The sequence below is a fragment of the Pogona vitticeps genome, chromosome 4 (genome assembly GCF_051106095.1).
Source record: "Pogona vitticeps strain Pit_001003342236 chromosome 4, PviZW2.1, whole genome shotgun sequence".
NCBI classification, from domain to species: Eukaryota; Metazoa; Chordata; class Lepidosauria; order Squamata; family Agamidae; genus Pogona; species Pogona vitticeps.
Window position 1 is genome coordinate 210,578,681 of NC_135786.1, and position 27,938 is coordinate 210,606,618.

The 27,938-nt window shown below is 41.2% G+C and overlaps 1 protein-coding gene across 3 annotated transcripts in view; it reads left to right on the forward strand.

Moving 5' to 3' along the window:
* Positions 1-1,494: 1,494 nt before the first annotated feature.
* NECAB1 (N-terminal EF-hand calcium binding protein 1) overlaps positions 1,495-27,938 on the forward strand; it is a 58,462-nt gene continuing 32,018 nt past the window's right edge. Inside the window, exons 1-5 of one of the 3 annotated variants that reach the window (XR_013545311.1) lie at positions 1,495-1,739; positions 6,419-6,443; positions 15,015-15,123; positions 20,270-20,295; positions 26,715-26,812. Coding sequence is in view for 2 of the 3 variants with exons in the window: in XM_072999097.2 (XP_072855198.2) it covers positions 1,617-1,739; positions 6,419-6,443; positions 15,015-15,123; positions 20,270-20,295; positions 26,715-26,812 (381 nt within the window). In the remaining variant the exon portion in view is untranslated. Of the gene's footprint in view, positions 1,740-6,418; positions 6,444-7,749; positions 7,936-15,014; positions 15,124-20,269; positions 20,296-26,714; positions 26,813-27,938 lie in introns of those variants that run through there. The other 2 variants (XM_072999097.2, XM_078393584.1) reach the window with 2 other exon arrangements.

Genomic DNA, 27,938 nt, shown 5'->3' on the forward strand with positions numbered 1-27,938 from the left:
GCCGATCAGCTGTTGGAAAAACATCGTTATGGGATAATCTGTAAGCGAAACAGCTTACCGATCACCGCAAAGCAATGTTTTCCCATTTAAAACATCATTATGCGATCGCTTTTGTGATCACAAAAACTCAATCGCTATGTGGATTCGTCGTTAAACGAATCGCTCGTTAAGCGAGGCACCACTGTGCTTGAAAAACAACAGCAGGAAAGCTCTATTGACTCCAGGCTCTTCATTGCAGAAGAAAGGATGCTGGCCCAGACAGACCCTTTCTCTTTCTTACCCAGAAAGGCTGTTCTAGTCAAAAACAAGAACTGAGTGATATTGGTAAAGGTCAGTTATATGATATCTACTGTTGTGTATAGAGATCAACTCCACCATTGTCCTTTCCAGGTTTTAGTAGGAACCTTAGGACAGCGGTTGTAGAGGCTAACTTTCCCTCCCCCCAATTAGTATAGACGCTGGGCAATTAGCCAATAGAGCAGGGAGGGCTGGAAACCTCCAAATGAGGGGTGGGGTTTTTTATACATATATATGTGTGTGTGTTTCTCAGTCTCCAGTAAATGGAGTAGAATTTTTACTGCGTCATGGCTCTTTATTGGCGTTGAACCCCACTATCTAACATCTATGTTGTGTTCCATCAAGTTAGTCCTGTCTTATGGCTGGTGACGCTAGTAGGGCCTCCATGGTAAGGGGGATACTTAGGGAGTGGTTTTGCCAGTGCCACACACACATGCCCCGGTTAATTTCCATGGCTGAGCAGAGATTCAAGCCCATTCTTGAGTCCTGCACCATCACATGATCAACTACAATATTCAGAGTGCCCAGAAAAAGGGTTACTTAACTCTGCCCTGAAAGCAACCAAGGGCAACGTGTAGCCTGCCAGATGTTGTTTGACTGCAGCTTCCATCATCCCTCCTAAGCGAGCCTGCTGATGGAACTCGCAGTCCAAGAGCGTCTGCATGTTACACACTCCCGCCTGGGAGGGAGCCCTTCACTCCTACTCCTGAAATTGCCCCAAAGGAAATGCTCAGGTTGAACTCTGTCGAAACAGCCCTCGCCCACGTCATGCAGCAGGTGCTCCCTCGGGGATAACGAAAAGGCACTTTGCACCTACTCAGGAACACGAAGGAACCCCCCCACACACACACACACACACAGTGGCAGTCTGGCTTCAGGAAAACGAGGCCAGGGCCCCTGTGCCTTTCCTTAACTGTGTGCAAGAGGGAATTCCAGCAGGTGTCCTTCCTTCGACGGAGGATTAGGGCGATTCAGCACGAAAAGCCCCGACGGGGAGGGTGCGCGGGGGGGGGGGCGCCAACGCTGCCGAAAGCCTCCTAGTTTCCGAAGCGGCTCTTTGGCGACGATTCCGCGGCGGGTGGCAACGAGGGGAAAGATCAGTGCCCCCCCCCGCCCCTTTGCCCGAGCTCGACACGGCTCTGCCGCACCCTGGGCTGGCATCGCGGCGGTGAGGCAGGAGAGCCTTTCCTTGAGGGAGGGAGGGAGGGGAAGGGAAGAGGGGCGCGGCCACCCTCCGCCCGCCTGCTTGCCTGCCTGTCGCGATCCCAGCGCAGCCCCGTCGTCGCTGCAGCAGCTCGCGGGAGGCACAACCAGCCGGCATGGACGGCGGCGGCAATGGGGATCCGTCCCCGTCTTCCTCCTCCTCCTCCTCCTCCTCCTCGGAGCTCCTCCGTCCGGCCTCGGCCTCGGCCACGACCAGAGGGCTCGCGATCTTCCTCGACGTAAGCTCTCTCCCGCTGGTTTTCTTCGTCTTCCGCGTATTTGGGGGCTTGGAGGGGCGCCGCGGGGTGGGGTCTCCTGCGGGTTGGGGGGGGCAGGTTGATAGGACTCCTTTGACAGAAGCGCCGGTGCCTTTAATTCCACGGACAACCCGTTCCCTCTCTCGCCACATATTCAGGCAGCGCTAAGTTGCACCTGTTGGTTGTGAATTTTTCGCCGATCGCGTAACTTTTAAAAACCCGAGGACCCTACTGTTTTAAAGAAATCATCCTGTTAAATCATCCTTTAACATCCTGGTCCTCGATTTTGGCGCAGGAGTAACTCAGCGCCAGGCTCAAAATGTTCCTGGATGGTGATGTTAAAAGGTTGATACATGGCACCGATGGAGCAGTTAAAGCTGCTGTCCAGCCGCTCTGATGCTCAGCTGAAAACGATGCCCCTTTAAAAACAACCAGGGTTACAGAGAGAGAAAGAGTTACACTAAAGAAGAAAGCCAAAATTTCTAAGATTAATAGAAAATACTTCTGGGTCTATTGATGAGGATCGTGAAAGAGATCGAAATGACTAGATAGGTGGGGTATCAATCAATCAATCAATCAATCAATCAATCAATCAATCAATCAATCAATCAATCAATCAATCAATCAATCAATCTTATATACCTTGTTCCGGAGAGTAAATCCTGCTGAGTTAAGACTCCCTGGGATGTGCTACATTTGTCACACCCCACAACTTAAGGTTGGTACAGGGTCTATGAATTTCCCAGTAAAATGCTAGGTGTAGAGATAAATCTCTGACACAGTTTGGACAGGCATCAGATCAAAATAATTGTCAGTGCATCCATTCTTTTTGAGGTCATATGGATATTATACTGTTTATATTGTTTTAGTATGACAGGCAGTTGGGTAACTTGGGAAGTAACATTTTGTTTTCCCTTATTTAAAAAAAATTAGTTCCTATTAAAAGCCTTTTTCTGTTCTTGAAGCTTTGATTAATATGATAGAAAGCAGTGTTTCTTGTAGGGGGAATTAATTGCGTTCTTTGGCTGCATTTTAGTGGAAGAAGCTGGGCTTCTAAAATGAAATGAGGGAAGCAGAAAATAAAATTAATATTAGCTATTTATCCTGTTACCCTCTGAATGTCATAAAAAGAAAAATAATTTATATTCCTTAATGTAATTATCTGCTTCACTTTCTTTTAAAGGATAGTCGAAAACTGTAAACTTCAAAGAACTATTCAAATTACTTCCTTCTGGATACACAAATTCATAACTAAAAATAATAAGCACTTATGTGGTATTCATAGTGTGTCTTAATTTAATCATATTACATCATATCAACATATATTAATCACTTTTCCACTCAAAAAGGCCCTTGGAGTAGTTTACATATATGAGAGGAACAGGAAAGATTGACATTCCATTTAAATTTAATAAACTATGAACAGGTGAACATTGAACAAACACAGCCTTGTAACCAGTCTAGGTTTATAATCAGCCAGAAAACCAATCCATTTTATCAAAGCTCATCAACTGGAGTGACAAGGATGACATTTACCAAAGATCAAAATGTCAGTAAGGGACCAAATGAGCCTTTGTGTTTATAGGAAACTTGTGCTTTAATTGAAATTATATCAGGATATTTCAGTTTAATTGTTTTAAATTCAGATTTATCTGAGTCTTTTAACACTACATGTCCAAATTAATGCTTGGTTTGCTTAGGATTGTGGCTGGTACCTGGAGGATATCATTTTCAAAGGAGCAGCCATGTTAAACAGTTGTTGTTTAGTCATTAAGTCATGTCTGACTCTTCGTGACCCCATGGACCAGAGCATGCCAGGCCCTCCTGTCTTCCACTGCCTCCCAGAGTTTGGTCAAATTCATGTTGGTCGCTTCGATGACACTGTCCAACCATCTTGCCATCTGTTGTCCCCTCCTCCTGTTGCCTTCACATTTTCCAAACATCAGGGTCTTTTCCAGGGAGTCTTCTCATGAGATGGCCAAAGTATTAGAGCCTCAGCTTCAGGATCTGTCCTTCCAGTGAGCACTCAGGGTTGATTTCCTTCAGAATGGATAAGTTTGTTCTCTTTGCAATCCAGGAGACTCTCAAGAGCCTCCTGCAGCACCACAATTCAAAAGCATCAATTCTTCAGCAGTCAGCCTTCTTTATGGTCCAGCTCTCACTTCCGTACATCTCTATTGGAAAAACCATAGCTTTGACTGTGCAGACCTTTGTCGGCAAGGTGATGTCTCTGCTTTTTAAGATGCTGTCTAGGCTTGTCATCACTTTCCTCCCAAGAAGCAGGCATCTTTTAATTTCGTGGCTGCTGTCCCCATCTGCAGTGATCATGGAGCCCAAGAAAATAAAATCTGTCACTACCTCCATATCTTCCCCTTCTGTTTCCCAGGAGGTGATGGGACCAGTGGCCATGTTCTTAGTTTTTTTGATGTTGAGCTTCAGACTATTTTTTGCACTCCCCTCTTTCACCCTCATTAAGAGGTTTTTTAATTCCTCCTCACTTTCTGCCATCAGAATGGTATAATCTGCATATCGGAGGTTGTTGAATTTTCTTCCGGCAATCTTAATTCCAGTTTGGGATTCACCCACTCCTGCCTTTCGTATGATGTATTCTGCATATAAGTTATATAAACAGGGGGACAATATACAGCCTTGTCATACTCCTTTCCCAATTTTGAACCAATCAGTTCTTCCATATCCAGTTCTAACTGTTGCTTCCTGTCCTACATATAAGTTTCTCAGAAGATAGACAAGGTGGTCAGGCACTGCCATTTCTTTAAGAACTTGCCATAGTTCGTTGTGGTCGACACAGTCAAAGGCTTTTGCATAGTCAATGAAGCAGAAGTAGATGTTTTTCTGGAACTCTCTGGCTTTCTCCATAATCCAGCGCATGTAAGCAATTTGGTCTCTAGTTCCTCTGCCTCTTCGAAATCCAGCTTGTACTTCCGGGAGTTCTTGGTCCACATACTGCTGAAGCCTACCTTGCAGGATTTTGAGCATAACCATGCTAGTGTGTGAAATTAGTGCAATTGTACAATTGTTGGAGCATTCTTTGGTACTGCCCTTCTTTCGGATTGGGATGTAGACTGATCTTTTGCAATCCTCTGGCCACTGCTGAGTTTTCCAAACTTGCTGGCATATTGAGTGTAGCACCTCAACAGCATCGTCTTTTAAGATTTAAATAGCTCGACTGGAATGCCGTCACCTCCACTGGCCTTGTTGTTAGCCATGCTTTCTAAGGCCCACTTGGCTTCACTCTCCAAGATGTCTAGCTCAAGGTCAGCAGCCACACTATCTGGGTTGTCTGGTATAATTCTTCTATGTATTATTGCCACCTCTTCTTGACGTCTTCTGCTTCGGTGAGGTCCCTACCATTTTTGTCCTTTATCATGTCCATCTTTGAACAGAATGTTCCTTTAATATCTCCAATTTTCTTGAACCAAATTTCTGGTTTTTCCCTTTCTATTATTTTCCTCTCTTTCTTTGCACTGTTCATTTAAGAAGGCCCTTTTGTCTCTCCTTGCTATTCTTTGGAAGTCTGTGTTCAGTTTTCTATAACTTTCCCTATCTCCCTTGCATTTTGTTTCCCTTCTCTTCTCTGCTATTTGTAAGGCCTTGTTGGACAGCCACTATGCTTTCTTGCCTTTTCTTTTCTTTGGGATGGTTTTTGTTGCTGCCTCCTGTAAAGTGTTACGAGCCTCCATCCATAGTTCTTCAGGCATTCTCTCCACCAAATCTAGTTCCTTATACTGTATCTGTTCTTCACTCCCACTGTGTATTAATAAAGGATTTGGTTTAGACTAGACCTGACTAGCCCAGTGGTTTTTCCTACTTTCTTCAGTTTAAGCTTGAATTTTGCTATAAGAAGCTGATGATCAGAGCCACAATCAGCTCCAGGTCTTGTTTTTGCTGACTGTATAAAGCTTCTCCATCGTTGGCTACAGAGAACATAATCAATCTGATTTCGGTATTGCCCATCTGGTGATGTCTAGAGTTGTCTCTTGTGTTGTTGGAAAAGAGTGTTTATGATGTTAAACTGTAATAGGAAAAAAAATCAGAGAATCCTGTGGCACTTTGCATGAAATGTTGGCAGGCGTATATATACATGGCTGGAAGTGGGGATTCACAGAAAAAGATATTTTAAAAAAATACGTACTGCGACTATTACATGGGGTTAATGTATGTATGGAGGATTGGTACAATGATCAGGAAAAACTAGATCTGCTAAATACAAGCAAGCACTAGAAGTCCATTCCTGATATCCCAGTTTTGGGTGTAAAATTGATAGTAGTCATACTGGAAGTTTCAGCTTAAACATTTCTCTGCCAAACTGAAATGCTGTAGAATTTTTGGCACCTCCTGATGTTTTGGAGTTTGGCAAGCATCATGTTGGCTCTACTTTGAAATGGGAAAAATTATCTCTAAAATGTGCATTGTGTAAAAAGCATTTCTAGTATTGAGTGGTAGATAACATGGTGTTTTCTAGGTGCCTGGACTACACCTCTTATGATCTATGACCATTGGCCATGTTGATTAGGAGTTATAGGCATTGTAGACCAACTCATGGGAAGGGTTCCAGGTTATCTACCCAACTGAACCAGCCAACTTTCTGTCAACTATCTATGAGGTAAAAAACCAGCTCCTGTTCATTTGTTTTCTTTTAGATACTGAGAAGAGCAGACAAAAATGGTAAGTCCAAAATTTTGTCTTCATTTTCAGAGAATCATAGAATTAAATGGCATGTGATCCAGTTAAATATTTAGTTAAATTTCTCACAAGATGTCCGGATGAAACCCTGTATCTATGATAGTAGAATGGGGAATAGTGCAGTCTCCAAGAGGGGAAAAAACCCACCAATACCACTACAATTTTTATTTCCCCTTAGGGGAGAATTATGTTTTTGGGAGCACAATTCTCCTCCAAAGTGAGGGACATGGAATCTTACTAAATTACTCATTTTTGATGGAAGAGACCCGCTTGCCACTTTGAGACAAGCTGCTGAAAGTCAACTCCTGTCTGATTTTCCACCTCCAGCACAAGAACAAGAGAAGGAGTGCTTCCCCCGATCCAAAATTCTTTTCCTCAAGTATGTTGAGGCTTTCACAATTTACACAAAATATTTCCGTGCAAAACTAGTGTCTCTTATGTTTGTAAAGCAAACCACAAACACAGCAAAGCCAGAAGAACTGGCTGATGGAGCAAAAACATACAAACAACCCATTTAATGCTTCTAATTTTAAAACATCCAAGTAACAAGGCAGCATAATGGTTCTTCTATAAGTGAAAACCATATTTACAACTTACAGAAAATCCCTTGTCTCACAGAAAGAAAGAAAAAACTAAACTTTTTTCCTTGGGTTATCCTCTAGCATTTTCCTATTCTAAACATTGATATGCCTCTCTAAGTCTTACTTATCAGGAGCAACATTTTAAAACTAAAACTAACATTCTTGGAATTTTGGTTCCACCATGCCCATGGTCCTGCCTACCAGTGGAATGTCATCCCCATTAATGTCTCTAAAACTGAATTCATCCTTTTAGGTTCACATCCCTAGTCAAAGAAACATTCTCTAATCTTGTTCCCTATAGATGTATTAGATTACAAATCCTATAATTCCTCCAACAACATATAGGAGGAATTGCAGTTAAGAGGAAACCAAAGCCCTTGTCCTTTGAACAACTGCAGTACAGAAAAAAAAATTAGGATGTTCAAACAGAAACGGGGTGCTGTGAAGCAGCTGTGCTGTGTTTCCTTCTAACAACATTCCTGAAAGCATCAGCTTGAAAATGCAATAATTAAGAAATGAATGACACAGCAGGGATGCTTGAGAATATGTGATGTGAATGTGGTTTCTTTTTATTCAAGTGGAGAACAACTGTGCTGAAAGAAAGCAAAAAACAAGAAATATAATATCTGATACCAACTTGATGTGTTTCAAAAGCAAATATAATGTAAAGTTCCATTTTCTTTAATGGTACTTTATGTTTCATGCAGAAGCAAGGGATGTGTGACCAGATGCTGTTGAGGAGAGGGCAGATGTGAGCAATAATCTAACATCTGGATGGCCATAAATTCTCTATTCCCAGTTTTGTGGGACTTTGGGGACAAATGCATGCCAGTCCATTGTCTCAACACATGAAATCCTTTGTGTGACCCACTATCAAATGTCTCTTGTGCATGGTGAGCTGATACAAAAGATCACTCTTGCATAAAAAGACCCATTTTGTGTCCAGCCGTAGAAAGGAGAAAGCTCATTTATCGCAATGTATAGCTAATAGTTTAGTGCCCTAAACTGTTCAATCTGTTCTCCAACACAGCTTTCAAGGTAAGTTCCCTTAATAATGATCAGATCTTTTTAAATGTTGCTGTTTTTTCTAAGGTAAAAAATGTAAATTTCATTACAGTCATTTCTCCAGTTGGGCTTCTTCTGTGCTTGGAAAACAGCTAATACATAACTTGGAGACAGTGACTAAATGCATGAAGAATTTTATCAAGGAAATGTTTTGATTGAGGATGGGTTTTGTGAGGAAGCATATCTTTGTCTGAGGAGCTAGATTTTTGCTTAGTTTCAAAGTATGATTAATAGTACAATCATATACATGTCTGTTCAGAAATACATGCTGTTACGTTCAATGGGGATTAATTCCCTGGGAGAAAGACCAATTGAACTAAAAATAACCTGCTTCTGAACAGACATAGATTAGACAGATTTCTTAGATTATTATTATGACTAATTATTTTATAGTCACTAGTAACCTAAACAACTGTTGTTAAAGCAGAATCAAATTTGTAGTAATCTGTTCACAATATCAATATTTTAAGGCAGAAAATAAAGGAGTAGTAATACTGACTTGTAAGGTGCTAGCTAAGAATCCAGTTTCAGATTGTGTTCCTGCTTAATTTCACATTTCTCCTCAAATTTAAAAAGGAGAATGATTCAGAACAAATTGACCAGAATTTGATCTCTGGCACCAACAGAAATAGTGCATACCTTATTCCTTAGTGCTTTCAAATACAGAAAGCATCATCCTCTTAATAAAGTGGGAAAATACTGCTAATGTTTAATGTTTATAAGCCTTTCATAGCTTAATACATAAAGGTAGCTATGGCCCAGACCCTAGGCTATATTGAAATGTATGTCAGCAATTCTCTTCTGTTGTTTGTTATTCAAGCTTGAAAGAGTGCTCATGACAGATCATCAACGTTCTCATGACTGATCATCCTATAATTTCTCTGTGTTTTTAAGTGTCCTTATGAGTGAGTTGGCTCAAGTGTCATCACTTTGAGTCCCCCCCCCCCTTTAACAACATTTTATTTCTCTGTGTATCACTTTGCACACTGGGTGTCTCCAAAATGAAACAAGAGGTAGTGCTGGAAGAGGAGACTCTCAGGTTGGAAAGCACTCAATCAGCTACTGGAGAAGAATAAAGGACAAGTGCAAACAGCTCTATTGCTAATGATGTATCTAGATCAGGGGTCTCCAAACTACAGCCCACAGGCCACATCCAGCTCTCCTTGCCTTTGTATCCAGCCCAGTGGGCTGGCGTGTGGGCATCTGTGCATGCAGGTGTTCGTGAGGGAGGGTGGGTGGGCACGTGAACCTTCCTTCAGCCCTCAAAAATGTGGAGTGTATATGATGTGGCCGTCCTGCTGAAAAGTTTAGAGACCCCTGTTCCTGACTGATATTCTGTCGTAGCAAGAACAAGCCTCCAGTAGCAAGTGCAGTGCATCAGGGATATGACCAACAGTACACAGCAGCCTTGGACCAGAACCTGGCAATGTTACTGTTTTGGATTACAGCTCCCAGAATCCATGCTGACCAGGGATTCTGGGCTTTGTAGCCCTCCCCACAATAATATTTCAAAGCTTTGAACAAAAAAGGGCTGCTTAGGAAAGACATCTTGTGTCCTTGTGTGCAGACTCATAGAACAGCCTGAGGTCACACTGGCTCGCAAATTTACTGCTTCTTATGCCAGCCCCGCTTTGTGTCCTCTCTTTATGTTATTTTGAAATCACCTGGCACTTACAGATGCATTGGCATGGCTGCCACTGTTTTAATTCCCCCACAAAACACAATGCCCTGTGGATAGTATGTTGGGATCATACTGTTATGGAGGATTAAAATGGCAGCATTTATAGAGTGGCCACTTACAGGTTGCAAAAAAGGAAGAATGTGTTTGCAAAAGAGGACTGAACAAAGCCCAGCTCTGCATAAAAAATGCTTGTGCAAAGTTACAGGTATGGAAACCAAAAGAAGCACCATCATTTAAAGAGATGTGTAATACATGTCATAGTAGTTGCAGAGACTATGAGCAGGTAACCTGTATGCCTACTTAAACAGCACCTCAGTGGTTAACTCTGAATATGTATGTCATAGCCTCCCTGTTTTCCCTTTCTAGAGTTGTTTCTCTTTAAACTATATCTGAATCAGACAGCCCTTCAAATAAGGAGCCATCCTCTGACAGCACACTAAGCAGAAGAGTGTTTTCAGTAAATTAGGATGCTTAACCCCTCCCACTTGCTGGCAGCTACCTGGGCCTGTAGACCTTGACAGTGTCGCTGCTGGGTTGGTCATTTGCCTCCATCCACCAGGACCTTGTCAATACCATTAGCCTGTGCCAGGGGATAATCCAGTAAAAGCCCAAGTGCCCTGAAACCTGGAGTTGGGCTTGGAAATAAAAATCAAAATACTGTAATGTTGCTTCACTGTTACCTGTGAAGTGTTACTCATGCAGCACAGCTTGTGATTAAGGCTTTTGGGAGTTGCAGTCCAAGAACACCTGGGTTGCCCAAGGTTGGGAACCCCTGCCCTAAAGAATGGGGACAACAAACACATTTGAATTACACTCCTTTAATTAAATGGTTCAAATAAAATTGCATTCTAGTGCCAGCTTTAAGCTCTCCCTATTGGTTAGAAAGGCAACAGTCAAAATGTTTGTAACAAACATTTCTGCATCTTGTTGTTGATGTTGTTGTTGTTGTTGCTTTCTGTTTGTGGTTTGAGCTGGGAAGTTCACCACAAGGACCTGATTGTGTTATTATGAGTTACGAAATCATGAAGTGGCACATGATTAGAAAAGCGTAGATAGAAAGACTAGGCGCTACAAATTGGGTAAAGCCAGTTGGGTTAGCCTTAATTGCCTTGAGGGTTTATATTTTGGTACCCTCTTTCCCTGAAAATAAGCCCTAATATGATTTTTCAGGATGCTTGTAATATAAGCCCCATCCCAAAAATAAGCCCCAGTTAAGTGAAACCCTGCCCTCCACCATTGTGTAGCATTGTGCAGCAACCGGAAGAAGATGACATGACTGTACTTGAATAAACGTAGATTGTTGTACATCGGGGGGTTTTTTGGGGAAAAATTAATATAAGACCCTGTCTTATTTTGGGGAAACACAGTATGTGAGCCCATTCTTTACTGTAGCTGCCTCTTCCTTGTCTGTCATCTCCTCCTCCATCCCCTCCACTGCCCTGGGTGGGGCTGGGGGTAAAGCAGGAGTTGTGGGGTTTTTTTTTGTCTTTTTTGCGAATGAGTGTTCTCACTGTTAGAAGATGAAGACTGATTCTTCTAGAAACACAAAGAAACATGATTTCTCTTTCAACTGAACCAGCTTTTTAAACTGCTGTCAATCAGTCAGTCAACCAACCAACCAACTGCTGTATCTCTTCCCAATATAATACTCTCTGTTTACTTAGACACTGGATTTTAGAGTCTAAGTGGCTCTATTAGCCTGAATAAGCCTCTCTGGGCAAGCCTGTGTAATCTTAATATTCTACCAAGTACTCTGTTTGTAGATAAGATGTCAAAAGCTAAATAGTATTCTGATATAGAAGAAGCGCATATATTTTATTGCTTAGATTATTCTCCAAAACTGGCTACAGTTGAGGAAATCTTACTCTAAAGATGTTTCTATGACTACTTGAGAAATGCTAATGAAATGTTAGGAAAGGTATGTTAAGATCAGGAAGGTGGGTGAAATTTTTTTTAAAAAAAATGTTAGGTTGCCAAGGGAAATGATACTGTATTTGGTTAACTTTGATCTGGCTGGAGAAAATGTCATTCCAGAAAAGGTTTTTGTTTCATGAATCATCTGTCTTCATACTATTCCACTGAAAACAGTGAACTTTCAGAAATATCAAAGAACAGAAACATATGAATATGTTTGCTATTTTCCCCTATTTTGCAAAGGATTGGGAGAAACAAGACAAGATAAAGCTCTCTTGTTTCCTCATCCCTTCTTATATGAAGATTTCATTGATTTTTAAATTGATTTTTAATGGTTTTAAATTTTTGGAACATACAAGCAGGATACTGGGGACAATAAGCAGAACTGGCCTACTTGTGAGATGGAGTGAGGTGACCACTTCAGGTGGCAGATCACTGAGGGTGGAAAACTTCCCACTTCTTCTGCCCTGGCAGGTCTCTTGCCACTCTAGAGAGCTGCTTTGGGCAGCTTATCAGTGCCAATAAGTTCCTTCATGGCTTTTGGTTCCATACAAAGGAACAGCTGGCACTGCTTCATTGCTGCTTTCAGTGAGGGGCAGGAACACATTGTGGTCACAGGACGGCTGCTATGGATGCTGCCACAGACTTGGCAACCACTGCCGCCTTCTCCAAGTAGCAGCATCATGTGGACTCTGATGCCCCAAGCATTCCACATTGTGGAGAAAATGCATTATAAATGAAGATTTGAGAGAGATAATTGAAGTGGGCTATTCTCACAGCCCAGAATCCCATCAGGGTTTGTGGAAGACATGCATAACTTGCTGTAGCTAATTGACTGTAGCTAAGTCAGATGTGTAATCAGGCATACAGCCTAGATGTGCTTAGGCTTCTTGTCAGTTGCCTGCTATTAAGGGCAGTTAGCAGTTACACAGACTTTACATAAACACCAATAGGATTCTGACCAAAGATTCTAATATACCACAAAAGGAATAAATAAATATCAAGGATTCTCAGTATACAGTGGCCATAATCTGGTTTTGCTTAGCAGAGTAAATCGCACTAGAGTAGGCCCATTGAAACCAGTGAATATTTGGTGAGTCAACTCCTCCTGTAAGTTCCATTGATTGAAATGGGCCTATTCTAACTGCAACTTACTGTACTCAAGTAAGAGTAGGCCTCTCTGAATCAACTGAAGTTATGGATGAGTTGGCACACCAAATCCCCATAGATTCAGTGGGCCTGCTACCATAGGATGTTTTACTTCATTGAACAACAGGATTTTGGCAAATGTATGGTAGTACTCTGGATTCATGCCCAATTTTGGGAACAGCGATAACTGAAATGTTATTTCCTTTGACATAACTCAGCACACTTTCTGAAAGCCATTTGATTACTGATAGCAAGGCTGATTGCTGAGAACAGGGCATTCTATGTAATCAGCACCTTGACTGATCATCATTGGTGTTAGCAATGCCATTATTATGTTGAAACCCCCTTTCTATTGTAATCATCCCTCTCTTTTCCTCATTTCACTTGGTTCTCAAATCCCTACCATTTGCTTCTGTCTGTATAAACTGCAGCCTAACTATTGTGCTCCATGTGGCTGAGGAAGTGGTCTGTAATCCATGCAAGATCACACTGAAATAAACTTATTTGTTCTTAAAGCAAAGCAAAGTGTGCTGCTTATATACCTCCCCATAGTGCTTCAAACACACTCTGGGCGGTTTACAAGTTAGTTATGCAGGCTACACATTCCCCCCCCCCTCCAGTGAGCTGGGTACTCATTTTACCAACCTTGGAAGGATAGAAGGCTGAGTCAACCTTGAGCCGCTACCTGGGATTGAACCCCAGGTTGTGAGCACAGTTTTGGCTGCAGTCCAGCAGTTTAACCACTGTGCCACGAGGCTCATAAAATGCCCTTTTTATTTTTGTTATGAATGCCGAAATAGACTAACAGGGCTACTTCTTTGAAAACTGTTGCAGAGAAAATGTGAGGCATGGAGCCAAGGATAGTGATAGTGTTGAACTGAAGGCGTAGGCTTGACAAGGAGCAGGTAGTAAACCAAGGATTCCATCAGGGTTTGGTTGGCTACGTGACTGGGCAGATAGAAAGAGATTTATCCTTCCTCCATGAGTCACTGAAATAACTCCCATTTGTAGCTGTATGACCAACCATGTCTCTCTTCCAGCCTTGGAGTCCACAGACTCCTTGTCTCTGATATCATTACAATATCCCTTTTGGTTACTTGGCCCTTGATTCTGTAAGCAACCATATGCTGGGTTACAATGGAGCTTGGCCCTTTAGGACAAATGGGGCAGTGCCCTACAGCAGTGGTCCCCAACCTTGGGCCTCCAGGTGTTCTTGGACTACAACTCCCAGAAGCCTTCACCACCACCTCTGCTGGCCAGGATTTCTGGGAGATGAAGTCCAAGAACATCTGGAGGCCCAAGGTTGAGGACCACTGCCCTACAGCAAACTCAAGTTACTCTCACCTAGGCCACTCCCACTTTTTTCTTCTTCTGAGGCAGAGGATGACAGCTTCACCTCCATTGTTCTCATGCTGAACACTAGATCCCACATTTTGTATGAGTGAAGAGCAGGGAGATAGAAAATGTGAGTCCAGAAATGTGACTAACCCAACATTTTGGAGTGGGGGCTGCCCTCCAGTTCTGGAACATGTTGTGTGTGGCTGACAGGTTTGCCAAGTATCAGGGAGCTTTCTGAAGCCTCGTGGAATGGTTGTGTTCTTTTCTGTATCCAGGTGAAAACTCTCAGGGCAAGTGAAGGTGAAGGAGAAAATTTAGATTTTATTGTGCAAGGTAGCCCTTAAACCCTTAATGCCAATCTCCTTCCCACTCCCAGCCACCACAGGACTCATATATCTGATGTACAGTTCTTTGACCAAATTAAAATTAATATCTCTGTATTAGTAATATTACTCTATATAGCCTTATACATCGGATAAGTCTATATATGTAGTTTGACTGAAGTTTGATCGAATGCCTGCTTCTGTAGAAGTCTGCTTGCATGGATGCATGCAGTCTGATCTGTCTCTATATGTGTGAATAACCGCCTTTGTCCTTGACTCAATCTGTCACCTCTTGCTCTATCCAATATTGGCTGCTATGCCTTTTGTCACACCAGTCACAACTGGCAGCCATCACTGGTGGCAGGCATTTGGCAATAAAACCATTTGTGTTTACTTGTTATCTTTGTTGCACATCATTAGCTATTTAAAAAAATATACCATGTGGTACTTGAAACGTTAGGAAACCTGCAACCAATTTTCCCTTCTAATGTTTTAATTTCAGATGATGGCAAACTGTCCTTTGATGAATTCAGAGCTTACTTTGCTGATGGAATCCTGACCAGAGATGAATTGCATGAACTGTTTCACACCATTGACACAAACAATACAGAGTGGGTAGCATTTCTTTCAAAGTTCTTTGATGGCACACGATCAACACTTGGAGAGGCAATCTGTTTTTTGCAGTGTGGCGTTATCTGATAAAATCATAGCTCTGCAGATAACATGCAAAATGCCATGGATCAAATTCATAACTACTCCCTTTCCTGGGTGTTTTTGAGAAAGGTTGTTATGGGGGGAAAATGAGATAAGAGTTCTTCCCAGAGTTTCACTTTCTCATATGTTTATGCCTGCATTGGAATATATATTTCTGTGTCTCTTCTCTATTCTTCAAGAGAGCAGGACATTATCCTCTAGGGCACTGGTTCTTAACCTTGGGTTACTCAGGAGTTTTGGACTGCAACTCCCAGAAGCCTTCACCACCAACTGTGCTGGCTGGGGTTTCTGGGAGTTGCAGTTCAAAAACATCCGAGTAACAAAGGTTAAGAAGCACTGCTCTAGGGCCTTCCATATGAATTGCTGGATCTGCTTTTGAAGCCATTCCTCCCCCCCCTCCCCCATGGTCTTCATAGTGTTTAGTTTTTTATGCAGGAAGACATTTTAGCTGACAATAAAGAGGCCCTAAACATATGAACAGTGAATTTTCAGGTTTGAGAAGAACAGGAAGATAATTTGATGCTATGCTATGATGCTAAGGCTGGAGTTCTATTGGCACAAAACACTTGCATATGTCCTGGTTGCATGAGAAAGTCTACATCCTTCTCACTCTCACAAGGAGGCATTGCACTCTCTCTTGCACAATCTGTTCCCTGCAGTTCCCGGCTATCATGCAGCTTGTAGCCATTGCAGATGGCACAGAAGGGCCACCTGATGCATTGGTTTGGCCTTACTAGCATGTAAGATGCTTGATAGAGGCAGCAGCATTTATCAGATGCTTCCTCTTTTCATCTTCAGCCAGCCAGCCACAAATACGCCAGCAGGGCTTTTGGCTTCACCTACAGTATGTCAGATAGGATCTTGGCCTCTAAATTTAAGGGGTGTTTTAGAAATGGGAAAATAGATTCTTCTGACCAGTTACATGGGGGATGTTAGCCAAGGGCATACCTCTCCCATTACATATGTGCATATCAGTTTGTTAAAACTACCCACTAACAAAACAGAATAAAAAGATCTTCACCTGCTGTAGAGAAGAACTCTCTGTAGGTGACTCTTTCTGGGGAAGGTCTCCACCGAGAAGTCTCCCTGTCTTGTAGCTATCCATGTGACCTCTCACCATGCCAAAGAAATCCCAAGAAGTCCCCTCACCCTTAACAGCCACTAGGACTTCTACACACATGACTTTGTCCAACATCCAAAAGAAGAGCTCTTCTGGACAAGTCTAGTAAATTATTCCCTACATGATTCCTGTGGAAGTCCACAAGCAGGGCAGGAGGACAGGAGGCCTTTACCTCTCTGGCCCCCTGTAAAGACTGCAAAACATTTAATTTGTTAAAAAAAATCAAACCTGTGTACTGACTCAGGAGTCAGACCTATTGTACTTACTGGAGTTTGCATTTGAGTTAACATGCATAGCACTGAGTTATGCAGGAGAGATGGGTAGGGGGCATTAAGAATAGGAAATAGGTCCTGCCTTCTCTTTGGATGCAGCTAAGATTGCTGTCTCTTTTTTCACACTAGGCAATCCTTCCTTAACAGATACATGCCAAGCAGAACTTGCAGTGGCAGGAATTGTGGTGTAATGATGCAGTTGAGAATCCTGTTTATTGCATTATTTCTGATTGAATATTTGCATGCAACTGCTAAAAGCATGGCGTGCTCTGGTCCATGGGGTCACGAAGAGTCAGACATGACTAAATGAATAAACAACAACAAGCTAAAGGCATATTGGTCCTGGCAGGGGGGAAACAAGGGAGAAGAAACACAAGCTAAAGTTTAGAGCATAATATTACCAATCAGAAATTAAAAGAAATAATTGTCTACTTCATTGCTAGAGCTGCTATAGAGATTAATTCTGGACTTGAGTCAGGAGAAATGTCTACCAAAAGAATTATCAATATATGTTTCTTATAGTTAACCTAGTTAAAAGCTTAAAACAAGCATATGCAAATCAGAAATCAGCCTTGCACATTTCTCCTGCAGAGTGCTGGAGCAGAACTAAGCATTTCAATTTCAGATGATTTGAAATTATAATATGAGATTTGGGGCTCAGCTGGTGTTAGCTGGCCCTGCTTCAAGCCAGCAGCTACCTTTAGCCAGCAGTACTGATTACACAGATTAACACCAGCTGGGGCTTCCAACCTTCCCACTCCTGAACTCTCTTGTGTGAAAGAGTTGGATGCTGTTTTCCTATCATAACAAAATCCACAGGGCTGCCTAGCCAAGAACACTGGTGCCAGCTTCAAAGACTCACAAGGATGGGCCTGAGCTACACGTTGCATATGTGCACGGGGGAGTGCTGACATTTGCGCTGCCCTGCCATAGTGCTCTCTCTACCTGCCTCAGCACTTTGCAGATGTTGTCCATATTCTCAGGCATTATGGCTTAATCTGCGTAGGACTAAGTGGGTGGTGGGGACATGAAGAGGCATGTAAGCCCTGTCTTCCACATCACCAGCCACTTGTCATGGTTAAGCATGTTCATCTGAAGCTGCTTGGAGACTCCTTTCCAGAACTCCATGTTAAATATGCAAAGGTCTGAGAGTCTTTAGTCTTACTCAGATTAAGTCATAACATCTGGATATGCCTCATATGCCCAGTGGTACTACAAATAGAAGGGGGGGCAGTACCAATGAAGTGGTATCTTCATTGCAGGCTGCACTCCCACTTGTACATGTTCATGGAACAATCTCAGATATCCCTGGCTACTAATCATGAGGGCTATCTGTTCTTTGCACTACACTCTGAATATTTGTTGCAGAGGCACACAAGTATAAGGATGCTATCACAATCATGAAGGGACGTGGTGGCGCTGTGGGCTAAACTGCAGAAGCCTGTGCTGCAGAGTCAGAAGACCAAGCAGTCGTAAGATCGAATCCACGCGACGGAGTAAGCCCCCGTCGCTTGCCCCAGATCCCGCCAACCTAGCGGTTCGAAAGCATGCAAATGCAAGTAGATAAATAGGTACCACCTCGGTGGGAAGGTAACGGCGTTCCGTGTCTAAGTTGCACTGGCCATGTGACCACGGAATATTGTCTTCGGACAAAAACGCTGGCTCTATGGCTTGGAAACGGGGATGAGCACCGCCCCCTAGAGTCAAACATGACTGGACAAAAATTGTCAAGGGGAACCTTTACCTTTACCTTTACCTTTTATCACAATCATGTCCTACTTGTGTCTTTCCTACAGACACCTTGTTGGCTAACATGGAAATAGAATGCTGAGTTACTGAGGACAGGTGTGGGCAAAGTGCAGCCTGCTATAGGTGCCCCCAGGCTCTTCAGTGCACACATCGCAACATGCCCAGTCCAATTGGCTATTTACAGCCACCATCGATACTCTGAACATATCTGATCTTGTCTGAATTTGGATGATAAAGAGGGTTGGTTCTGATTAGTACATAGATGGGAGACCACCAGGAATCTCCAGGTGGGGATAGGAAAGAATTCTGCCTGAATCGTTGGACAGCTGTTGTTCCTGATCAGAATGGGCAATATTGAGCTAAAATTACCAATAATCATACTTGGTACAAGGAAGGTTTCATTGTTCCTATGCTCTTACATTAAAAATGTTTTTCTTACATATACGAAGAAGGTATGGGCAAGGAGACAATGCTGTGATTGTCAGAAGGTTTACTGAAGCCTCATAACATAAGATCCAACTAAATCTGGAGCCCAACCTACAGATGCCCAACATATGGCAGCTCTGTAATTCTTATTCACAAGTTTAATATCAATGATATTTTGTGGTATTCCAAAGGTTTTTTGTGAGCACCATTTCCAGAGTCAACTAAAATCATATAATACTCATTTTACCAACTGTACAATCAATGCAGTCTTTTGAACCATTCTTATTCAAAGCAACACACTGTGCTCCAGATTTTTAAATGTATCAGTTGTTTGAGAAATGATGCCTATTATTATTGTGATTTGTTATTCACAACCACCCCATTTTATATTCTAGTGGCAAAGCGTATTTCAAACATGTTACAAAAGCATGTAAAGCTAATCTCAGCTGCGTTCTGAGTGCTCATGCAAAGGTGTGCTCTTTCAGATTTTTCGACTTCAATTCCAAGAATTCTGGGAATTTCAATCCAGAAACAGGAATCAGTACAGATACCCTGTTTTCCCCAAAACAAGACCTAACCTGAAAATAAGCCCTAGTATGATTTTTCAGGATGCTCATAATATAAGCCCTAACCCCCCTCAAATTAAGCCCCAGTTAAGTGAAACCCCACCCTCCACCATTCTGCAGCAACCAGAAGAAGATGGCATGACTGTATTTGAATAAATGTAGATTGTTGTACATGACTATAAAATAAAATATCCCCTGAAAATCAGCCCTAGTGTGCTTTTTGGAGCAAAAATCAATATAAGACCCTATCTTATTTTCGGGAAAACATGGTATAAGTTTCAGACCCACCCCTATAAGAGAAAGGCTTTCAAGAGATTTATCTGAACCACTACCTCCTCTGGCCTTCCTGTTCCCTCTTGCTGATTTGTTAACAATAGAAGCTGCTACAGTGTTTCCTTAGAGTCATAGTCTTATTGCCTATTAGTCTCTATAGAGGGCTCCTCCCTAAGAACTACAAATCCCAGGAAATAGTGTGCCAGCTTCCATATTTACAGATCAGCAACAGGCAACAGGAAGGCTAGGATGGTTGGTGGTGTAGATAAATCACTCAAAATCCTTATCTGCAGGCTTGGTGTGTACAATTACAAGAGAAATTTAGCAACTAGTGCAAAATGCTGTGTGGCAGACAGACAGCCAATATAACAACTCTCAGTGCTATTGTATGTCTCAATCCAGGTCAGGGCTTCCATTCCTTCTGTACACTCTTTTGAAAACATGCACATCATTGCTAATTGGGGGATACTGTTACATCTGGCTTAATATTATTTGGAGTCTTTATTTGAAAGCTGCATTGAATCCCATTTATGAGAGAAAGGATAAGAACCAAGTAAACAGATATGTATGTTTACTGGAAACAAAACCTGCAAAATCACAATGCATTCCTCATAATATAATGTACTTCTCTTTTCAGCAACCTTGACACTGAAGAACTGTTTGGTAAGTTACTTTTTAATTTGAGTGAAAGAGCCAAACTGTTCCCTTCTGGGGGTGCTACAGAATACATGCAGAACAACAAGGCTTTCTAACGCCAGGGTAGATTCTTGATTCAGCACACTTTCTAATTATATCAAATCCAGGTGCTAAGAACTATAGAAGATGGGTAAGCCACTGCCATGCCTACAGGGTATGACGGATGGTGCAGAATTAAAACCTTTCTCATACATGTTGACTGAAACAGCTTTTACTCTGCCAGAGCACTCCTTAGAGGGGACACACAGAAAAGGATCAAAGAGTCCCTTAAAGTACGTCCCAGCACTTCAGTATACACTCTGAAGTCAGAATACTGTATTAATATTAACCATTACATTCTTTCTTCCTTCCTTCCTTCCTTCCTTCCTTCCTTCCTTCCTTTCTTGGACACAAAAATCTGGAGAATAAATCTCAATTAGTCAGAAATGCTATACCATTTCTTTATTTAATTTTCTTCTCTTTGCATCTATCCTTCCCTTTAAGGTGTCTGCCTCAAATATATTCTTCTTTGTTTGAGTCAATAAGTTTTTTTGAAAAATTAAATTTTTAAAAGATTTTAAAGGGCTTGTAACTGATCAAGTCTCTTTTCTTTGAATTACCTCAGCAAACATTGTAAATCATTAAATTATCTTGTGATTCTCTGCCAAGCTATTTTCTTCAAATGGAAATCACCTTGGTGAAACTGTTTATGCTTTTCTACAGTTTATAAATCTCATTTCTAAATCTTACTTTCATATCTGATGAGAGTAATATGACTCTATGTCTGGTTTCTTTATAAATGCCTAAACATTTGTTTAGTGTGCTTATTATTCCCTTCTGCCATTCTGAATTGTATGGAATCTGCATGAAAGGCTGATTCTGCTTCACAATCTTTACTTCCAGCAAGGCTGGTATTACCGTCTGACTTGTCTGCTCAGCTGAAGTGCCTTTGGCATCTTGACAATGCCCACAGTTAATGGTTGCTATTGAACCACCTTAAAAACATGTTTTAGCCCCTTGTGGTTCTGAAAGCCCCAAGCAGTTTAAAATTCTCGTGTTTTATTCTTTTTTAATGGTTTATTTCATTGTGTTCTAAATTCTATATTTTAACTATGTGTAAACCCACTTGAATCCCTTTATGAGGAGAACGCAGCATAAAAATGAAGTAAATGAATGAACACATTGCTCGATGCCTACTTTACCCATGAGTTCTCCCAAAGAGAAAACAGTGATCAGCCTAAGAGAAATGAGGCAGTGTGATGCTGCTACCTATGAAAAGTAGAGAAAAGGAATGGGAACATCTAATTACTTTAAATGAACTCAAGCTTCTAGGACCCAATGAACTGCAACCAATGATACTGAAGGAGTTTGCAGGGGTAATCTCAAAGCCATAGTACATAATCTCTGAGAATTTTGGAAGATCCTGTGAAGTACCTAAAGACTGGAGGTAAGAGAGGATCTGTGATATGCCAACCAACTAGCTTGATATGGATATCTAGAACAGATAATTAAAAAATTAGTCTGCAGCTGTACCATCCTTTTGGTTCTGCTTGCTATTCTCTAAATGAACACTGGAAACACAGTAACTTTGCAGAGATTTGAACTTGTAAATCAAGTAACATCAGCAACATAAACACAGGGCAACTTGGATGTGCTTTTTTTCTTTTAAAAAAGCCTCTGAATTCCATGCACAAAAAGGCACCAGAACAGGAATCACTTACAACAAATAAAATATTCAAAGGTCTGTCTAATCCAAACATTTATTTATTTATTTATTTATTTATTTATTTATTTATTTATTTATTTATTTATTTATTTATTTATTTATTTATTTATTTATTTATTTATTTATTTATTTATTTATTTATTTATTTATTTATTTATTTATTTATTTATTTATTATTGAATTTGTACCCCGCCCATTTAGTCAACTGACTACTATATATCAAGAACCAAATCTCAAAAGCAGTTCTGTTTAAGCCTTACCCTTGTGTAGGATCCAAGGCTCAAAGAAAAGAGTATTGGAGACAAAATCTTCAAGACCCTGAAATAAATTACAAGGACAGGTGCAAAGGTGGACTATTTCTCCTTGTTACCTAATTAATCCTGAACACATGTATTGACATTTTGTTATCTAAATCAAGGCGATAAGAACAGAATTCTTGTTCAAAAAGAACAGAAGTTCCTTTCTTGTACAGCACATTCTTTCAGTCTAATTTTGCAATTATGGTCCCTTCCTAAGGATACACACACACACACACACACACACACAGAGAGAGAGAGAGAGAGAGAGAGAGAGAGAGACAGAGACAGAGACAGAGACAGAGAGGGAGAGAGAGACACACACAGAGAGAGGACTCAGCCAAATAAAAAAGGTAAAGGTATTTGTAGGCCATAAGATAAAATGTGATGCAACAGCATGATGTGGCAGCAAAAAAATAGCTTATGCAAGATTTCTGCATCAGCCGAAGTACATAGTGTCAAGAAAAATAATAGCATCAATTCAATATTGTGTCTGCTGCTTCTGAGCACCACAGTTTAAGAAGGGTGTTGATAATGTGGAACAAGTCCCAAGGTGGGCAGATATGATGGTACATACTCTGCAAAGCAAGTCCCTTGAGGAACAGTTGGGGAAGTCAAGTATGTTTATGCTGGAAGACAGATACTGAGAAGTGATATGGTAGTTGTCTCATAGGGATATTGTAGATAATGGAGCAAGCTTGTTTTCTGCAGCTCCAGAGTGTAGGAGCCAAATTAACAGATTCAAACTGTAGAAAAGGAGATTTTGAAGTAAACGTAAGGAAGAATGTCCTGCTGGTAAGAGCTGTTGAATGTTGAATATATTACCTTGGAAGGTAGTGGACTCTCTTCTGTTAGAGGTTTTTAAAAAGCCCATCTCTCACAGATATTTCAGTTATTTATTTTGGACTCAATGGCCATAGAATCTCTTCAAACTATGCAAGTCTATTATTACATGATTTTACATGTAATATGCAGGGATGGAGAACAGCTCATGGCCACAAACAACCTATAGAAACCACCAAATCTTCTCTACCCCAGGAAAGTTTGCTGGAAAGAGGGAGAAAATTTAATGTTCTCCTCCACTGGTCATTACGCTTGGAAATGGTGACACATGGGCATGATTCTCTTTCCTGTCCCTCTATCCCAGCATTCCATGTTCTGTGGGGAAACAGAGTACAGTACATGAAAATGCCAAGGTGCATAACCTTGGATACTGACAGGAAGGAAAGCATATGCAATTTCTCAGTTCCCAATGGCCCCAGGAAGTGGAAGAAATGGTCCACAGGTCTAATTTAAAGGCCATAGTTTTCTTTTCTTTGCATAAGAACAGCTATGACAGATCTCAGAGCTAAATTTGAATTATTTAGCTGGGAAGGGAATTTTTGTGTTGTTGTTCTGTACAATGTTGCTAATGGAAATAATCTTCAAATTTGTATTAGCTGTAGACAGATTCAGATTCAAAGGGTCATGCTGATTTGTATGTGCAGCACCACGGGTGCCTCCCCGGCCAACCACCCACTTACTAGTTGGAGCACACTCCTGTCCTCCTCCTCATTGGCATTTTGATCAGCTCCTGGCATAAGCACAGGTTTGCCCACTCTGCCTCCTTGTCTTAGTGGGCGATCAGCCAAGGAGGCAGGGCAGGGAAACCTATGCTCCTATTAGAGAATGGTCAAACAGCCAAAGAGGAGAGGAGCGTGCACTGGCTGATGAGTGGGGGATTCAGCCAGGGAGGTGGAGGGAGTTCCTGCTCATCTATAGTTACCTATTTGTAAAATTTGCTCTGAAAAACAATATAATTGCCTAGAATTTAAAACAAAGCCAAATACACAAGATTTCTCAAAAAAGCCTTTTATCTTCCTCAAAGTAATAAGAAAAAGTAATGGGTAAACGTTATTCATTGCATACAAAAAGAAACTGTCTTACCAGACATTGTTTTTTTCACCTCCAAAACATAACTCATTGCTGGTAATGAGGTTTATAACTTTCAAGTTCCAGAGGGCACCTGAAATCTGGACCAGGAGTATATTTTCAATTTGAGGGGGGGGGGGAAGAAAAATTGGAGAGGCTTTCAAGTAAGGAGTCTCCTGGCTTTTCCATACTGCAGATGAACCAAAGCCTGGATGCAGCTATAATTGGTTGAGACTGTTTAACCTCTGAATATCCAGCACCGAGGACATGATTGGACACTGCAGGGTTTTGAAAGCATCAGTGGAATGCAGGATATGGAATCTCTGCTATCTAGTTAAATAATGTTGAGGATGTGCTGCATATGCAGGTGAAAGTGGTGAGCACTCCAGTGAGTTCAAGAAAAAGTTAGACATCTGTCAGAGGTACTTCAGCAGGAAGTTTGACTCAATGGCCTTATAGACCCCTTCCAACTACATTAATCTATGATTCTATGAACACTATTGCCAATCTCTAATCAGATACTGTACAGGTTCAGGAATGAGAAGAGGACATGGAGCTTTTGGAATGCTAGATGATGGACTTCCAGAGGCCAAATTAGCCTAGAGGGCAATCCTTATAGGATTGGATGGCATACAGGATCGCTTTCCAAATCTATGTGAAATAGAAGTGGAAAAACAAACGCAGTACATCCTTTGAGTTGCATCTCCTTCCTTTGCTTTTTTTGGGGGGGCTACTCTGGAGTTGGCTTTCCTTTCCATTCCATTCCATTCCGTTCCCTTCCTTTCCCCTTCTGTTTGCTTTTGCTGCTCTTCCTTTGATAGTCAGTTGTGACAACTTCAGTCACCTTCTGTTTTATTTATGGCTGTTGTTTGCAGGTAGGCAAGTTAAATGGTTGTGTGATGGAATGAATGGGTTGATAGGTGACTGATGAGTGGGTTACAATTAAGAAGAGGACTGAAGAAAGAATCTGCCTCAATGGGGCTTGGTTATGATTGGCTGCTTTCCCCAAAATCCAGGTGGGAGGAGATTGGGCATACTTTAGAATGAGTGAGAATTTACTTTAGTCACATAGGACTAGGAAACGTATTTAGATAATTAAGAAGATTGTGAATGTTAGGATTGTAAATGTAGATAGATGAGGCTTAGGTTAGAAATGAATCATAGAATCATAGAATAATGAAGTTGGGAGGGGCCTATAAGGCCATTGAGTCCAACCCCCTGCTCAGTGCAGATATGCAGGGACACAAATCAAAAGATAACTGCCAGGTGGTTGTCTAAATTTCTCTTGAAATGTCTCCAGTGTTGGAGCACTCACTATCTCTCAAGGTAATTTGTTCCATTGCCATACTGCTCTAACAATTAGGAAGTTTTTCCTGATATTCAGCTGAAATATGGCTGCTTGTAACTTGAACCCTTTGTTGCATGTCCTGTACTTGGAGATGATGAAGAACAGATCCTGCTCCTTCTCTGTATAACAGCCTTTCAAATATTTGAAATATGCTATCATATCTCGCCTCAGTCTTCTTTTCTCAAGGCTAAACATACCCAGTTCTTTCAGTCTTTCCTCATAGGGCTTGGTTTCCAGCCCTCTGATCATCCTTGTTGCCCTCCTCTGAACTTGTTTCAAGATAAAGAAGATGTAAGTTGTAAAGGATAAACATTAGCCTAGGTATATAGGAAAGCTGCAACAATGTCATTTCAGTCCCTGGTATTTATTCTGTTAGAAAAGAAAACACCTTTATAAAGGGACTTTCAGTTTGGTAACTGGTATGGCCGTACTATCCAAGAGGTATAGTCCTAATAGAAAGCAAAAGTAAAATCCTTCCACAAGGGGGAATGCACTGGACCAAGAAGCCCCCTCCCTCTTGTCCTTCTGTTGTCAGGCAAAGACTTTCCTCTTCAGGTAGGCTTTTAAGCATAAGTGTTTCAGGAATGCTTGTTTATTAAATTACAAATTTTTAAATGTTTTAAAATAGTTTTTAATCTTGGTTTTAAAATATACGTTTAATTGTTTTTAATATTATGTTTACATAATATTTTTTTTTAATTGTCGTTTATTTTGCAGTTTTAGTTGTCGTGAGCCACCTTGAGTCCCCTATGGGGAGAAAGGTAGCAGATAAATAATAAGGATGGATAAGATAGCTGGGTGGATAGATAGCTAGATGGATGGTGAGTTGAGGTGGAGGGTGAAAAAGAAGCCCAGGAAACCCAAGTTTTTTGACAATTGTGTAAAGGAGTGCACTGGGTGCCTGTTCAAATAGTAAGGAGGGTCAGATATGTGAACTGGAGTCCTGTGTATTACAGTAAAGTGGCAACCCAGATGAGGGAGGCTTGAGTGTCACGTGGGCTTATTCTAAGAATACAGAATGGCAAGAGTAGTCACTGCATTTTACCCAGCCACTGACTTCACCCTCTACTTCTGTGTAGAAAGATCATTCTCTCGTTCATAAACTATGCATTTTTATTTCTTTCAGATTATTTTTCCCAGCATTTGGGAGAGTATGAAAATGTCCTGTCTGCTTTAGAAGATCTCAATGTATCTATATTGAAGGCAATGGACACAACCAAGAAAGTAGGATAAAGTTTTTATTTCTGCTATTTTTCTAGTTTTGGGATCTGGTGATAATTCTTAGAGGTCAAACACATGTGCACATGCTCTATGAAAAAGCATGAGTTTTTAAATTACATCTTGAGGCTTAAAAAATATCTCAGTACATTGTGACAGAATCCAGGACAGTTTAGGATTTCCCAGAGGAATCAGTATTTTTTAAATATAGTCTTAGCCTCTAGTCAGAAGCTTTAAGCTGGTTTCAAAAGAAACTGGGAGGGGAAAGGCTCTTTAATACGCAAGTATGCATTTTGAAAAAAAAGGTAGATCTTGTTTTGTGACAGAATTTGACTATGCAGCTTACAGTGGGATCAAGTGATTAAGAACAAGGATTTTCAGTGGGAAATTTCAACCCTCTGAGATCTATGGGTACCTTATTAGAGGAGAAGTCCTAAACCAAGTCCTTAGATGAATCACTCATTTCTTGTAACCATGGTAACTTGAGTAGAGGTCAGAGGTGGGGTAGAGGAAGCCTAGTCAATCTGAATACAGTACTATCAGTTCAGCATTTCCTGGAAATGGCAAAAACCTGGTGAGTGGGAGATGGAGGGAAGAAAAGACTCCTAGTTATCACAGTTTTAAATGAACATGCTCAATATTTCAAACCTATGCCTGTAATTTATAAACCTTATTATTTCTTTAATAAAGTCTTTTAAAGAAAATGCTTTGTTAAAATAATTACGTGACAGTGCTACAAGACAACTGAAAATGAAAAGCTTAATTTTGGGCCTGAAATATATTGAGGCCTGGAAAAATGCACAGCTGTCATTGGCTGCAGTAGAGTCGTGGAGCATCTCTGTAAATACGCAGCTCCGCGGTCATTGAGGCAAAAAGCTAGGAAGGAAATTCTTGACAAACTTTTCTGTACAAATGAAAAATAAAGAGAACAGGTGATAGTGGAATGGATGTTTTCCTACCCTAACTCCTAGACTTTCTGTTTGTTGCAGATATGATTAATAATGATTATGTGCCATCAAATCAGTTGTGACTTACAGCACCCTTCCCAGGGTTTTCTAGATATAAAATATTTTAGAAGTGTGGCCTGGGCTTATTCACCCAGCAAACAGAGGTATGTAGTTGCCTCAGATGG